Below are 17,628 nucleotides of genomic sequence, written 5' to 3' on the forward strand. Positions count from 1 at the left end.
AAGGAACATCCTGTAATTTCTGGATTTCATAGCACTGGGTCATTTATAAAACCAACACTGGCTATTCACTGTGATTATGCTTGTACTTTCTCCATTCTCTGCGACTTTGGGGGAGGGGGTCTTCTCTGGTAAAGGAAGGAACTGATGTTTTTCCCCAAAGCTACTGAGAGACCCTAAGTGTATGTGAGGCATGGCCGTAAATAGGCAATACCCCCAGACCTGTCTGCCATGCATCACTTCAGTTCCTGCTCTCTCTAATGGATCAACACATCTGATTAAGAGAACAAGGCAGGTGGGTGGGTCCTTTAAACAAATCCAAGGGTTGGAGCCAAAGGACAAGAAGTACAAGAGTCTCTGTGAGAAAGGGAATAACGTGTACACACTGTTAAGCTTACTGTAGTGTCTCTTGTACCCTTATTCATTCAGCCCCTTTGTCCATTTATAGTCCACACTCAATCCTTTTTACAAGTGGGAGGATTCCCAAGCAAGAGTAAATCAATGGATATGAAACTTTACTCCAGTCCACATCAGTCAAAAACCTTCTTGAATACTGTTTGACCAAACTAAGCACCTGCTCTAAAGCTGCATTCTCTTCATCATGCTTAAAGAAAGTGAGATGTGTTGGTCATGTGGCTTCCTTGCAGATGATGTCGGAATGTGCCTCCGAAAAGATACTGTGGGTTGTCTGGATCCAAAGGCATATTCTACCAATTTTGCAAAGGTAATATTTCAATGAATCCCGCACCTCAGAGTTACAGAGGACTACTTCCCATTAGGGCACTAGGCCAGAATCTGTTCCGAGATGGGACTATATACTGTGCACTTTTTAAATTAGTCCAGTTTATATATCAGGCCATTTTTAGTGTTATAAAGAACACCCGATGCTATAACCACATGTAGTTTTACTACTCAGAAGGGAAAAAGGTACAACTGTCCTTTCTGCATTGCAGCGATTCATTCAAACACATGGCCCACAGACAAATATGAAAAGTGAGGGCTCACTCAACTATTCTGTTGGATTTTGGGTTCTCTGCACTGTGTCTGTCTCCATTTACTGACCTCCTCTTTTTTGCTAGTTGGACCATCCCTCCCCCTGATCCCTCACCGCTATGTTTCTGCTTTCTTCCCACTCCAGGTTTTGCTTTAACCTAGAATGCCTGCAGTGTCCCCCGCTGCCCCTCACTCCATCTGTTCCCACTTTGTTGCAGCGGCTTCATTGTGCACACACGCTTGCACCCAGTGATGTCTTCCGTTTCATGGAACCGACAAAGACTTGCAGGAGAAGTAACAGAAGGCAGACTGGGAATTTATCTCTGGTGGGAATATTGAGTGAATTCACAAGTCTCCTCTCATCTAAAGGGCTATTCACAGCGACAGAGAACCAACAGAATTCGAAGCAGATGTAAGAGCGAACGAGTTACTTACCTTCGGTAAGATTGTATCTGGTTGAGACACAGTCTAGCTGCAGATTCCTTAACTTAGAATATCCCCAGGCATCAGACTGGATCCCGAAAACTTTTTCCCCAGCAATACCTCTGCACACCGGGGGTCGGCGTTGCACGGCTCCGTCCTGACGTCGTCCACGGAAGTGATGTCAATGGAACCATACAAGACCCCCAGGCATGCTGATGTCAGTTTTCTACAGTGAAACCTTTCCGCACCACAACGCGGAGCAACGACAAAAACGGTGACAGTATAGGAACAGTGTGTCAGAAAAGAGCAAAACCTTTGAAACAACAATGATAAGAAATAATAGAATGAGAAACAACACCATGTTAAAAAAGCACTCAACACTGGAAGGGACTTGAGGGGGCGAACTGAGCACCCGTCGCAGCAAAAGTCACATCAAAGCGAAGAGCCGTGCCCTCCCATAAAAGGCAATGGTAGTGGAAACGAATGACATGACAAACAAAGGACAGTATGCAACCACAGGATGGAACTGTATGAAAAACAATCTGTAACAACAGGATGTAACTGTAATGGACCACAAGACAGGAACAACATGTCTAGAAGTGAACCGCAACATAGAATATGCACCACACCTCCGACAGTGACTTATGAACTGTAACATAGTCAAGTAGAACTGCAACCCAATCGAGATAAACAAGGGCGGAGGGATGGTAGAAGAACATGAGAATCTCCACGCCGGAAGAAACCGGCAGAAGAACGTTGAAAAACACATAACTAAGCCACCCAAGAACGAGAATGGGTGGAGAGCTAACGGCCAACACAGAATGACATGCCCTGCCCCAGAGGTAGGGGAACTAGAGCACCCCTCAGGAAGACCAAGGCCACCTGTAGAGAGGCAAGGTGGTAAAACCCCACCTGAAAGGTCCTCGCAGAACGGGGAGGATGGGTGGGCATTAAGGAATCTGAGGCTAGACTGTGTCTCTACCAGATACATCGTTACCGAAGGTAAGTAACTCGTTCATCTGATAGAGACATTTAGCCGAGGATTCCTTAACTTAGAATAGATACCAAAGCTATACCCCAAAGGAGGAGGGTCTGCGACCGAAACCCACCAAGTGTCCAAAGGACGTATTCCGTCAAGAACAGTGACTGAAACAATGTGGGGGCCGCAATGCCAGCGGGGCTGACATCAAAGCCATAAAGCTCAGCATTGCTAGCAGAGCTGACACCAGACCAAGAAGCTCAAGGCGGAGCATGAGCAGGAGAAGCTAAGTACCACAATCCATCAGAGGACGGCACGCGTCAATGGTTGGTCAGACAGGAACGAACAAAATCACAGAACCAGAAGGGCAGTGCACAATGCCATAACTGTTACGAAAAGAGGGAAACTCAGCAGAGGATCCTAGGATCCGCAAGAGACAAAGGACCAGTGAAGAGACTTAAACATGATGACAGATTCAGAACACACAATGTGAGCGGCACAACATCAAGTACCAACAAATGACATGTTAGGGCAGAAGGTATTCTGTAGAGACATACAAACTACGACTACCAGAATATACAGAGGTGCAAATTACAAGAATACACAGAACAGACATTGTGTACCGTGACAACACCACCACACAATACAATGCATCACTCGAAGAAGCAGAACAGCAACAGCATGTTCGCGTCGACAAGTCAGACATGCGCAGCACCAGGTAGCCAACCAGTCAACCGTAGCCACAGGTTCAATTACCAAGGGCCATCAGCAAGTTGGACACACTGAGAGGAAAGATAGATAGAAAAACAGAGAGGAAATCTGAGACAATCCCCAGAAACCACCGCAGGGAAACCCTGCATGCTCGTCTACACACGTGCGCATGCAGCACATAGAAATATAGGAAGAAGTCAAGAAATTGACAACCAAAGAGAAACTGGAAGAGTACCCCTAGAGAATAGAGAATCGCCCAAGAGGTACCAATGTGACACATATCAGGACATTCAAGTCCAATCACATAAGAAAGCGATCTCAACCCCTTGATCGGGAAGGGAAGATCGAACCACCGCACCAAAGCGGGAATACTGACCACCAGACCAAGGAAGAAGGAATCAGTCACACTCATAGAATGTCTGAAAAAAGTATGGACATATATACAGAATGATGGCAGGAAGCATCCGTAGATAGAATACGTTTGTTGAAAAGCACAGCAGAGGCCAGGAGGAGAAACACCTGAGCCGTGAGCGGCAACGAACAGCAAAACCCCTGAGCCTAGGCCAGGGATTGGCAGAGATAAGCAAGGGCACAAGGCAAAACGCAACAGGGCTCCGCCATGGTAAAAACTCCACCGCCCATAGGCAAACCCTAAGCAGGGTGTGCCCAAGCCCTTCCCAGGGAAGAAGACAACATCCAAGAGAATGGATCAAGGAACACTATGGGTCCCCCTGGATCGCACACACCCCTAGCGTGGGCCACATGTGGTGCCCTCCCAAAACACAGAAGAACCGATCCAGAGTGGAACAGAACAAATGCCCACAGAGGCGCGTACCCACGCCCAAGACAGCCAACAGTGAAAGGGGCAGAATGAAGGCGGAAAGATGAGCAAAATGCAGGGTAGGAGGACGTGAAACCCCCTGGGGCGAGTCAGATACGACAAAACCCCGCCAATACACCGCAGCAGACTGCGTCCACAGACGCATGAGAGTGCGACGGAACAACCGTGGGCAGCACTGTAGGAGCTCCAGGAGAGGGCCACGTCAGTCCGTGGGTCTCAACGGAGGAGGCGTTCCATCACAGCAAGTAGTATGGAACAACGGGAGATGCACACAGCATAACCCACAGGAAAAAGCCCCAGAGGGACAGAAAGAAAGAAGAGAACTCCACGGGAGCCTCTGAAACTTCCTGGTAAGGAAGAACAGCTACACAATAGCGAACAAATACCCCACATAGGGTACGTCACATCCCTATAAAAAGCAAGGGACACCTCTTGAGACAAGCTCATAGGCAGAAGTCAAAAAGAGCCATATTAACAGCTGGCCCTACCAAAGGAAGGAAAGAACCACGGCTGAACAGCCATTCAGTATGTTTTGGAAATAATGTGTTGAACCCAGAGACGGAAATCATAAAAGCAGTGACAAAACTGCATACAAAAACGCAAGTCCACGATGGAGGACTAAAAACCTGGCAGTCCTGGAAATCCAGATAGGAGGTGCCGTATCGCCGAGTCGGCATGCTCATCAAAAAGACGGACTCCATCAAAGGGCAAATCTCTGAGTCGCTCCCTAACATTCTCAGGGAAACTGCCATCGCAAAGCCACGCATGGCGACGCAGAGCAACTGACCTGGCCATAGCTCGACCCATGGAGTCAGTCGTGTCCATGGCCAAACGAACGGAAAACTGCGCCATGTCGTGGCCATCCCGAATAAGTCTGGCCAGGTCTGTGCAAGGGCCCTCTGGCAAAGATGGAAGGAGTTGTACAACTGAGTCCCAAAGGGCAAAAGTAGTCCGAGCAAACATGCAGGTCGTGTTCAGGGACCGAATGCCTGAGCTGGTGGAAGCAAAGACATCGCGGCCACACGACTCCAACCACCTAGACTCCTGAATGGGAGGAAGCAACGGAGGAGGGGAGGAAGCAATGGAGGAGGAGAGGAAGGGAGCGCTGCCTGGACTACAAGTCCATGAGCCCTAGGATGGAGGGACAAACAGGCAGGGTCATTTGGAGCTGGACGATGGCGATGTGCAATAGCACGACCCACGGGGTCACCCCATGAGGGTCTGGCTCAAGCGCCCGGAAGGACATCATACATTGACCCGCCAAAAGGCAATAATGGCTCCACATCAACCGTGCCCTGGTGGAGAACATCCAACAAAGGAACCGAAGACAGGGAGACAGAGGGCCACTGCATCTATAAGATATCCGCAGCCCTGCGAACCGCCCTCACAAACTCTGCGCTAGCCTCCGTGACCATCCGAGGAGGAGACATCAAGTCATCCGTTGGTGATGGCTGCAGGCTAATGGTCCACCCAATGACAGAGGCCCTGTACAAGAATGAACAGGCCAGTACCACATGGGCCCCTGCTCCGTGGAGCAATGAAAAAACCCTGGGGGTGGGGAACCCACTGGGGTCACATCCTCCACCAGCAGAGGAACAGCTGGGGATGGAACTGGCATCGACAGATGTCGAGACGGCGGCGTAATGACACCGCCGGCCCCCGAAGAGGACTCACCCACCTGGCGTCGGACCGGCATCGACTCGACCTCCACCAAGGAAGGAGCCAGCGGGGAGGAATGAATGTGACCCGAAGTAGAGCTCCGCGCTGCAGCTGCATCCAGCGACGATGCAGGGAGCCCCGCAGGACTGTGCGAAGACGCTTCAGGAGGACTAGATGTCTGAGTGGGATGCCCCTCCGGGGTGTGTCCCGACGCCGCAGCGACTCCAGAACCGGAGTCAAGGCACTCGGTTGGCACCGAGGGCGAACCCGCCGGAGAACTCCCGACCCGAGTCCCTACCCCCACTGTGGGGCCCGAAGGTGCGCCAGGGAGTGGGGGTGACCCAAAGATGGCCTGCAGAGCGTTGGAATAGGCCTCCATCTGGGTCCGAGTCGCCCCAGCACCAGGAAAAGGTGGATAGGCGTGGGCCGACTCCTGAGGGCCCATGTCCGGTGAAAACCGGGAACAGCGGGCGCCAACGCCACGCTTGTGCGAGATAGACGACCTCCGTGATTTCTTTCAGTACTTACCCGAGGCAGGCAAGCGACAGCCACGGGAAAGACTCTGGGACCTGTCCTGAACAGGAAACTTAGGGTGGGAGGAAGAACTGCACCGTTGGAAGCCTTTCGCCGGAGACGGAGGCCAGCGCCGTGAGGATTCTGACCGGGACAACTGGGCGGACATCAATTTCATCCGTCGTTCCCGCAGGGACATCGATTTTAGCTGCCGGCAGGCGTTGCACTCGATGGAGTCGTGGTGCTCACCCAAGCACCACATACAGATCTCATGTGGATCCGTTGCAGACATCTGGCGCGAACAGGATGCACACGACTTGTAACCCGCAGGCATCGACACACTGTTCCAGATGCGAAAAAGGCATCGTAAAGGCCTGAAATCAAAACAGGCCAGAGGAACTGCTTCTCCTGGATCCGCGCTGGGACGAGGAAAAGAAGAAAACTGATGTCAGCATGCCAGGGGGGGGGGTCTTGTATGGCTCCATTGACGTGATTTTTTTTTTTGTCAAACCATTTTTATTGCAGGTCCCAATATACTGTATAACACTCAGGATAAATGCCATTAACGCAGATTTCTCGCCCCCCTTAGTCATACATCCGTGCGGTACACACAGCCGTACTGCCCACATCCCGGAGGCCGGGCGGCGCCACTTAGCCATATGTTACATCTTTACATTTCTCACAAGTACGGTCGTCTAGTGGGGAAATACGCTGCCTGCTTTTAAAGTTAACCCCCCTCACCCCCAAGATTCTAATGGATCTCGCATTCTTCTTCCATTAAGTTTGGACTTGCAATCCCTCCCTCGGTCGGTCCTCCCCCCACCAGTGTCCCCCCCCCATAGCGCCTAGCCAGGAAGAGTCGGTATGTGTGGTGGTTAGCAGGAGAGTTCCATTAATTACTAAGCGTGTGTGACTGGCAGGGGAGCCGGTACCTGGCTCCATTGACGTCATCTCCGTGGACGTCAGGACGGAGCCGGGCGACGTCGCCCTCCGGCGTGCAGAGGTATTGCTGGGGAAAAAGATTTCCGGATCCAGTCTGACACCTGGGGATATTCTAAGCTAAGGAATCTGCAGCTCGATGTCTCTATCAGATTGGCACAACAGAAAACAAAAGATAAAACAAATAGAGTGTTTGTGGGAATGATTATCCATTTCAAAATTCAAATAACCAAACCTGGGCTGGACTGAGTCAGCTTGGGCAGTCTTCTGGACGTTTTGCAGTAATCGGTGATTTTACTGGACAAGATTTACAGGCCCAATCAGACAGAGGTTGGGGTGTAATGCTTTAAAGTTCAAAAGTAATGGGGACAGAAGACTAAACCCCCCCCTACCCCTCCATCGAAGGAGAATCAGAAGTCTCCTGTTGTGATTGCAAAAGGTCATGAATCAACCTGGCTAAAGCCATCTAAAAGTCACCAACATCATGTAATGGACCAAGAACCCAAGAGGCTTGTAGGCCCATATGGGGGTAAGAAGGGTGGGAGGAATGTGGAAACTGTTCCCCTGTCAATGCATTGTCTAATGAGGAAGGGTCCATCTACATTCAGCTCGCGAACAAGTAGGACTGAGTCTCTGCTCTCCTCGTTAACAGGTAAGCTTCTAGGGATCTCCACAGACTGTAATTAGATATGTGTGAACTTTAACTTAAACTTTCATCAATGTTGCATGTTCCAGTGATTTCAAGGACGGAATCTTTAAATGCAGCCAGATAATCAATGGCTGTGATTAAGGGCGAGCCTGTTTGACTGATAGCAAAGCGTTTTTCCCAAGGCCCCAGAGGATACTGTAGGTGTAACGTGGTATTTGATAGTGGTGTCATAGCCGTTGAGGTTTTTGGGTTTGGGTGCAATGATTTTTTTGAAAGACTTTATTTATTTGTTTCAAATAGTACATTACAAACAGTGTAGCAATAACAATCTGGGTGAGTAAAATAGCATCTCAGATCAGGATTAAAACAGGAGCCTTGACATACAAAGGGGCCACCAGGCACATACAAGCTAAATTGGGATCAGATGTAAAGGACAGTCATATCTACTCCCCTGAAACCCCATCCCTCCTCTCCAAGCCACGGGTTTGGGGGCAATGATTAGACCAGTTGAAGGGAATTAGCCAATTTATTACTGGTATTCCACTTGTATCAGTATTGCAGCCTGTGTCCACTGCAAAGACTAACATATTTTTGTATCTGGCAGCATGGATTTGGGCTGTAGGAGTGTTAAAAAACACAAGTGGACTCACTGTTTGCTTAATGTGTGGTAGTAAGAGAGCGCATACTCCGTATGAGTTAATGAAATCAAACTAGTGGATATTCCTGAGCAGTCAGACTGGCTTATTGACCCCCGTCCTCGTATGTGCTGTAAGTGGGTGCAGTTTTAAGCGAGCAAGTGTGCAGGGTTCGTGTTGTAGTTCTACTGTTGTGAAGGAGTGAGTGTGGTGAGTAATAGGAATTGTATTGTGGGGGTTTACACATTCCGGATATAAGGTTATATTTTTGATTAGTTGACCATATCCATATATATATATTTGCTGGAAGAATTCAGGCCCGTTGTAGCAGAAAACTGTGCGTGGTGCACTTGGCTTTGAAAAGGATTCTCCTGTATATTGACAGCCAGTGGGAGATTTCTGAGGCTAAAGTATGAGAGTAGACTGGCCACAATATTTTGCACAAGCTGAAATTTTTTCAAATGTAATCTACAACAAATGTAACTCTACTACCACAACCCTTCACCTACACTGACCGTTTTAAAATAAAGAAATTAATTTAACTATCTTAGATTTAATAATATTACTTAATCTATAAAATCCTTATTCTAATTCCAGTTCAAAATCAAATTCAATTTAGTTACTTTTAAATAATTTAAATAAATCACACAATCAACCTTAACCTACTTTATATTTTAACGAAATCTTTCATTAATTTACTTTTAAGTTAATGAAAAATAGTCTTAACAAAAACCTTGTGGAAACCTTAGTCCTTAAGGAATTAAAAAGAAATTTAATTTACGTAATTACACAGTCTTTATTTTAAATTTGCGGAATTTAAAAATGCTACCCTAACTCTGTTACCTTGATTTAATTGGAAATGAATTATATAACTAATTCTAATCGCTAATTAATTTCATTTATAGTTAATTAAACTAGTAACCTTACTCTCGACTTATAGAAGATCCTAACCTTTAATTAATTCAAATACAAGTATCCTTTACTTTATTCCTAAATTAACTTACATAAAATTACATACTTAACTCTATTCAATACTGAATTAAAATTAAAATAAATGTAAGTATATAATTAAAAATAACATTTATCTGTAAAAAATAAAAGGAATCCTCACTTCTCAATTCAATTGAAATATCTCTAAAGTAAAATCAATTATATTGTGCTTCGGTACATCGATGTACTGGAATACTCTAGTAGCAATTCTGAAGTAGAGGCTTTACTGTAGCAGCATCGATGTAGTTGAGGATCACTCAACCAGGACTATCTTGGGGGGGAACGAGGACAAGCACCCCATAGTTTTGTACATCAAGATTGCTCAACATGAATTTTCAGAAATTCCCAAAACCTGAGCTCCTCAGACTTACCTTCAGTTGAGACTGCAACAGAACATGGGTTATTGTAGCGGAGTTGGACCGTCGGGGCCGGGGATGGTGGACTGGTGGTCCCACGTGCCCTTCTCACCCCCTCTTGTTCCCTTACCGCAGGACGAGCGGGTGACTGCCTCGGATGCCTCTTCCGCGGATCACATTGAAGGTGAGGAGCCCTTTAACTGGGCCGACATCCCCACGGGAGACACGCCCCCTTCTGACGTCAGGAAGGACGGTACGTCAAAAACACCCGAGACCTGGAGACCGGCGGACGGCGATCCAAGGAGGTACAGAGGAGGCGAACAGTGCGGAGCAGAGGAGGAGACCGGCGAAAGCGAAGGAAGATCCAGGAGAGCGGAAGCAGAGGAGCGGCGAGGACCAGGAGAGCGAAGGAGCAGACGGCAGGGAGGCCAGGAGCACCGCGAAGCGCCCAGCCACGTTCCCAGGGGAGGAGCGTGGCTCGGACAGGTACGCGACCGCGTAGCGGGTTGGGTAGGAAGGAGGGAGCAAGCACCTCCGTAACTAGTTTAAATCCCAGGGAGTGGGTGTGTGTTCCTCGCAGGCGAGTGTGTATTTCACGAACCTCGTTGTGTTTCTACCCTTTCCCTCACCCCGTATCCTCACTTCACCGAGTGCACGTCCTGGGAGATAAAGGGGAGGGTGGGTCACAAGCGCACCAGTAGGGGATTCCTCACTCCCGGTCCCGGGTTCAAGCAGAGAGGCTCTAGCGGAGCATAATCCTGACAGTGCTTTGTCTTTACTTCCTTTTTGGGCCAACACGCACCTGGGGACTCCGAGGAGCCTAACTCTGGGGAGGACGAGGGGAAAGGAAGAAGAGGATACCCCAGGCGGCAGCAGACCTTCGAGCCCCACGACGGACAACGCCACCTTTGCCAGAGAAAGGTTCACGAGTAGACTTAAAAGACGCTGTTATAAAATAAAACCACAGTTACCTCGAACACTGTCTCCGTCTGTCCCTGAGCCCCCGTTACAGTTATGCTGAAGACTACCGGGCACATGTTGTCAATTACGCCTGAACCCCTCCTAACGATTAAACTGTCCTATGCGTCAGCACTCAATGTTACCCAAAACAAACCTCAATGCTGCATGATTAATAAAACACTTTTGAAGTGAATGGACCAAGGGTTGAAAATGATGCTGTCTTGATGTGAGACCACAGTGTTATCCTATGGTAGTTCTGGTCAGGTGCACAGCTGTTGGCCAAGGGAAGTGGTGCAACGGTGCAGGATCTTGGCTTTGTGAGGGTTCCGTTTGAGGTGGTTTTGTGTTGTAGACCGCACAGGGCTTCAGGCACCCACGATAAAAGCAGAAGAGAATAATGCACAATCCATAAATCCCTATACTTGTTCCTAAATGTCCTGTATTTAATAGCCTGTTCAAGCAGGAGGTGTCTTAATCAGTCATGCAAGGAGGTTCTCAAATTGCAATCTTTCTCCTGTGTCTTCCCAGGCAGGAGTTAACACTCGGCTTTCCATGAAACAAGATACCACTGGCTGCTCTTGGCAAGGGCAGCTCCTATTGGTAATCTGTTCGCGAGCCAGAATAGCATTGAAGCCAGGCTAATTACACATGGAAAATGAGTCACTCTTTGTTGTCCCTCAGGTAATTTCTTCAGCCTGAAGCTCATCACAAAGAAGCACAATGAACACAGTCTACAAAAGAGACAAAGAAACAGAAATTGCAGGGCGATTCTGGATCGGATGAGTGGGCGGGAGTCGGAACCAAGCACAATAACAAATTCACTGACTTAAGGCGTCAAACACGGAAGAGGGATATGTTTAGGTCCCAGCGGTGAAACCGGAGCACTTTATTCTTGTAGCAAGCACTGGCAGAATTTTAACAAGCAATGTACATGACCCCACGATTTGATGTACAGCTAATAGAATGACATGGTTAGAGTCTACTGGAGACAATGGTTATGCTCAGCGCACTAAGCCCTCCATTACGAACTGTCTGGCACGGTATCCCTGGAGAACTACCTATCTGGGCAGCTCCGAGTAGTCCAGTGTTCCAGGATCCAAGTTTTCCAAATTCGAAAACAATAAACTTAGTTTTTCTCTGTGCAGATTCACACCTTGAAAAAATGAGTAAAGTAGAGGGCCCTGGGAACTGTGGAAGGCAGAGCGGCAGAGGCTGGGGGGAATGGCAGAGCCCGGGTCCAGGCCTACAGGCCTATGGAGGCAACAGGCAAAGCTCCCCACCCTGCACTATCCCCTCCAGAGGCCAATGCTTCTGTATGCTCAGGACGCCTTCCCTGACTCCCTACCTAAACCCAGAGGTGGTAGTAAATATTGGTTTTAAACTCCCCGGAATTGGAGAATACCCGTGCAATAGGATCTGATAAATATGGCAGGTTATTTACCATTACATGGAGTTAAAGTTGTAATCCTTGGTAACTCATAGGGAGTTACATGACAAAATTGTTAATTATGGCTGTTTTATTTCTCCAAGGTGAATTTATAATAGGGGCCCAGTAAGCAGATGACAAGTGTGACCCAACCTACTTGCAAAATATGAGTTTCTGCTCAGGAACAAGTTCTAGGTTAATGTCTGTTATTGGGAGACTTAAGTGTCAAAAATGGCAGGCGGGAATGGAAAGGGCTCATTGCTGCTTCTTTAGTGTATGTTCTTTTCCCCTCCCCACACCCAATCCACGTTGCTTTCTGCCTGCACCCCTTTTTCATAAAATACACTTTTTATGAGAGTCAGGAAGCAAATTGCTGTCCCCTCTTCGCCTTAAAAAGCACGTTCACAATATTTCAATTTCATATTTTGTTTGCTTCCCGAATATGGCACCTGCATCATTTCATAGGCATGCATGTGTGGGGGTACATGCCTACAAGATGATGTGGCCAACCTAGTTAGCACACTTTTTATTTTTATGCTGTTATACTTCAATCTCACTTTTGTAAACTCTCAAATGGTTAAAAATAAAATAAAATGGCACCTGCGTCATTTGGAGGCCCACATGCGTGATGGCACGTGCCTAGAAGATGATATGGCTGGCTGCCTCAGCATTCCTTCATGTCAATAATAGATTCTTTTTTTAAATCTGTTGCTGATTCTACACAGCATCTTGCTGATGCTGCAGCTTTGCCAAAAGGCATTGCCTAAGTTGATAGGTTCCAAAGACGAGACTTATTGGCTTTGTCAATGCTTGTGCTATTACCCCGAGGTTCATTCTGGCCTTTATAGTCATTAGATGTTGATGGTTTTGTATTTATCATGAGATTTGAGTCTTATAATCCTGACATTTTCTGCTCTCATTAGGGCTCTTCATGGTACAACAGTAAGAACTGGATTTTCTGCATGAATGCAGTTGCACATTCAGAGGAGTAATGCTAAAGTATATTTGAAGAGCCTTGAGGCACCCCCTCAAAGGCAGTTGTGTTTGCCGATTTGTTGAGGGTGGCAGCGCCCTTTTTTCTTGCCCGTGGACTCAGAACACGCCATCTTTTCGTGCGGGTGCTAACAAAAACAAACCACATATGTACTATACACAGATGCTAAATATGAGATGAGGAAGTATTATCTATAAAATAAATGACCTTGAACGTTTCTACAGCCACTGCCAGCAGGGCTATGCCAAGAGAAACACTCCCTGGCGGGCCAATACGAAGCATGGCATTGACTGAATGGGCGAGTAGAGAGGCTAAATTAAAAGCCAACACCTGTATGGACTACCTGGAAATTATAGTCTGGATATATGAAAGAGCAGGTGGGCTCGGGCTTGGTGAGGGGGACCGTGGGTGCTCCCTCTGTCTGGGGTGTCTACACAATACACTTTCCTACTGGGATATTGTCAGTCAGATTTCGTTTTTAAAGGATACAACCCCACACCAGGTGGCGTGCTTCATTATCGGGGTTGCACCTTCGTCATCACCAACCTGGAGCAAGGCGGTTTCACCAGAACTCTTGGAGTCTTTTTTAATTGCGGAGAGAAATGAGGGTTTTACCATGGAAACATTAAAACTGCATTAGAATGATACACAACAATCAATTTTATTTGCTGCCCTTCCTTATGCAAGATTAAAATCAACTCAGGGGTGGGAGACAGATAGATACTATTATGATTTCTTCCCCACCATCTTATTCTGGTGAACATCTGAGGACTGATGAAAAGTCAAGCAGCTGTGCCTTGCACCAAATGCAGTTAATGCAGAAGCATATCACAGGAAGCCGAAAATATTGAGGAACTGTGACCTAATCTCAAGGGATCAACAGCATGGCACACGAGGGGAGCATATAAATCAATGAAATTTCTGAAGATGGCAACATGGACTGGGGCATTGTGGGTGGACGTTGGGCATCATAAGGAGATGGATATGCCCACCTACTAGTTGACACAAGAGCAGATGGATTGGGGTAGGGGTGGTGCGGGGGGGGTGGAGGGGGTGGGAGGAAATAGGGATAATTCTGGATCAAACCACTAGATGGTGGAATAGACTGAAGCAGCAAAATCAAGCGTTCCAGAGGTTCAAGCATTCTACCTAGAAGGTCTGCTGTCAAACCTGAATACACAGCACATAAACGACAGATGAGATGCCAAAATTTGTAGTCCGCGAGCTACAAAGATCTTAGGCGAGGCACTGAAAAATATTACTTTTGTCAAACATAAAAAATTGATTAGGAAACCATTTCAATATAAACCCGATCAGTGAACAGTTTGTGTGTCACAGAGTACGGTAAAGTGAGAATTGGGCCAAAGTACAGGGTGCAGCATGTGTCACAATACAACACGTGAACATGTGGTGAAGGGCAACATGTGATGAATGGCACAGTAGTTAGCTAGGGAGGAAAGTATGCAGAACACAGCTTGAAGCACTGTGCATGAGTGTATAGTTTCCTGAAACCCACAGGGTGTTGCCGCGTGCGGTGTGTGGCAGGGAACATTGTCTGACTGGTGGTGTACAGATTACAGTGAGGTCAACAGAACCACGTGGAGTACAGGGTGCAGTGTAGGCAAGGCACAGGTCTTACCCAGGCTTGTGGACAATCTCTCGCAGGACTCGCACCGCATCGTCATTGCTCATGTTCTCAAAGTTGACATCGTTTACCTGCAGAAGAAAAGGAGACCGCATTTAGTACACACTGATCCTTGCATTCACCATCGCTCGGCGAGTAGAGGCACCAAATTCTCTGAGAAGATCCATGCCCAGAATGAGTCTAAAACTTTTTCGTGAATAAGCTGATTGGGGGTAGACCTTGGATATTGGTGGTCTCCATAGTGTCAGAACCCACTAATTATGATCAATGTTGGTGTATTGAAAAATGCCACATACATCAAGCTTCAAGGTGCATTACAGGCAACCACAAAGACAAAACAATTACAAGAAAACAATACATTCAACATGACCCTGGGTGAAACAAATACTAATTGACTAAGAGAGGCACTTCTCTTGCTTTCAGATAACATGTTTGATGAGATGCCTCGCCTACGTTTCTGGATCTCCGTCTTTGGGTTTAGTATGAAGCGCATCTTTCTGTCTGACTATATTATAGTATGAAGATGCAGCCTGATCCTGGGTCACGCAGGAAGTCCGCTAATGGCAGCAGCAAAGGTGCCACAGGTCAGTCCTAGCAGTTCGCACATAGTGTATGTTGCCAACTGCTGGCACATATGTTGGTGCAGCAACTCTCTGCACGCGGTGCATGATGGCTCCAAATAAAATCTGGTTTACCAATAGGCCTTACAATGTCCTTCTACTCTGGAAGCACACTGGTACCTGCAGCAGCATGTCCCCAGGCTCTATCCTTCCGTCTGCCGCCACAGCACCACCCTTCATGATCGAGCCAATGTAGATGCCGCCGTCTCCTCGCTCGTTGCTCTGTCCGACGATGCTGATACCCAAGAAGTTATATCTCTCTGAGAGAGCCACAAACAGAAACAACATTAGCAAAGCGATGAAAGTTGGCTTCAGAAAAACTCAAACGTAGCAGTACAGACCCACCCAACAAACAGCAACTAAAGAGGCCGGTAACCAACAAATCTCTCCAAAACATGTTCGTTATAGAATGAAATGCACAGCCAATCAGAGCCCATCAGTCAGAAGAGCAAAACAGATACGGTTAGAATCTCAGACGTTATAGGTGGAGCTCTGGGGTGGGTTCCTTAGCATGGTCTAGGTTTACGTACACTTGCAAACTGAGAACTGTATTAGCACTGTCTTGAGTGGTGGTACCCCACAAAAGATGGAAACTGGAGTGTTCGGCTTCTCACAGACTCGTACTGCACAGCAGAACGAGTATGTGGTGACAGGGTGGCCTTAGCTGCAGTTCATTGTTCCTTTCTTTCTGACAAAGCATAGATTTCCCACTCTTAGCTACCTGGAAAGGAGGGGAGATGAGACTTGAGTAATTAGCCACTCGTAAATTAAGTCTGTAGCAGAACTCAGCAGGAGCGAAAGGACTTCCCAGCATCATGCTGCCAACCTGTAAGTTTCAGATGTTGCAATTTCTTCCTTGAGAAGGACTGGCGCCTGGCTGGGTTACAGGGGGGAGCAGAGGTCAGGCACCCAGCAAGGCTTTGGGGGTGCTCAAATGGTTGGCAGTGTATCTACCTGAAAGCTAAGGGAGGGGGAAGGTGAATGCAGTCCACTGGGCATTTTGTGGGCTACCTGAAATGAGGCTGATGAAGACCATGTACAAGTCTTGTACCAGGTGTAGTTGGGACTGCATCGTGACACAAAAGAATCAAGGATACCTTGGTGGTGTTCGACGATCTCCGCAGTCTTCAGGGACACCACACCATACAGATATTAATTACCTGCACAGCCAGTAAAGTCCATGTCAACTGCTGATGGCAGATTACCATTCAGTGGTCTGATGAAAGATGGTTCATGCAGAAACACCCAATGTGTCTCTAAACAGTTGTCTGAACTACTTCTTTGTCTAGTTAAACCACCTTAAGCAGAAAAACAGTGCAAAAGAAAACAGAATACCCAAAACATTGATCTGTTTCCAATCTGGTTAAAGGGCAACGTATCTGTTGTCCTTCCACTAGTTCTCCTTAAATATTTTCAATAGCTTGTTTTTCACATCCACCACACCCTATTTTTGCATTTAAAAATATTATCAAGCTCTGGACCACAGAAAGGAAAAATGATGTAAATATTTTAAATTTGTGTTTAGGTGTAGAAAGAAGATCAGTTCATTTGATTAAATCAAGAAATGTAATGGTTTGATCTGTCGTCCATCTATAAGCGCGCCGTGTATCACACCGCATTCCCATCAGTTCATATCGAAGCGTAATTCATGGAAGTCATCTGTTCATCGGAGGCACCTCAGAGCTGCCTGATTGAAGGACCTCCAAAGCTCGGAAGAATCTGATCACCCATTTTCTGGCTCACCCACTGAATGGAGATAGTTGAGCAGTCCATCTCACCCGCACACACCCTGGAAACAAAAGTGCTGCGCAGTGGTAAAGGAGTACGTAATACTCACCCATATTTAAAGTGACCGTGATGATATTAAGCGACATGGTGGAGTCAGTGATGCTGCTGAACGAGGAGGACTGCAAGAGAGGACAGCATTGCATTAGAAAGTAAGCTGAAGGATGGATATGCAAGTGTAGCCTTACAACAGACCAATGCAGACATTCCACCCCAGCGCAGAAGCAGACTTCTGCAGTAACCTCTTACAGCTGTGGTCAATGCAACCATGACAGGTAAAGGCATCTCCAACACCAAGGGAAGGCTAAAAACAATGATACAGAATTTCACCCTATAACAAAACTCAATACAAACTGAAATCACAGTCAAGAAACACTGAAGTGACATTAAAAAGGTGTGAAAAACAGTTAAAGGTAGCTTTCCTCCGTCATTACCCAACACCTCACTTCCTCTTGACATAAAGTGAGAATAGAACATTATAACTCTAGATACTGTACACAGTAAAATGATTTA

The 17,628-nt window shown here is 47.0% G+C and overlaps 1 protein-coding gene across 2 annotated transcripts in view; it reads right to left on the reverse strand.

Moving 5' to 3' along the window:
• DVL3 (dishevelled segment polarity protein 3) overlaps positions 1-17,628 on the reverse strand; it is a 506,262-nt gene that overhangs the window by 24,148 nt on the left and 464,486 nt on the right. For both annotated transcript variants that reach the window (XM_085635609.1, XM_085635610.1), the window contains 3 exons: positions 17,168-17,237; positions 15,451-15,590; positions 14,705-14,781 (listed from right to left, as the gene is read on the reverse strand). In XM_085635609.1, coding sequence (XP_085491735.1) covers positions 14,705-14,781; positions 15,451-15,590; positions 17,168-17,237 — 287 coding nt within the window. The remainder of the gene's footprint in view (positions 1-14,704; positions 14,782-15,450; positions 15,591-17,167; positions 17,238-17,628) is intronic.

The sequence above is a fragment of the Triturus cristatus genome, chromosome 11 (genome assembly GCF_964204655.1).
Source record: "Triturus cristatus chromosome 11, aTriCri1.1, whole genome shotgun sequence".
Taxonomy (NCBI): Eukaryota; Metazoa; Chordata; class Amphibia; order Caudata; family Salamandridae; genus Triturus; species Triturus cristatus.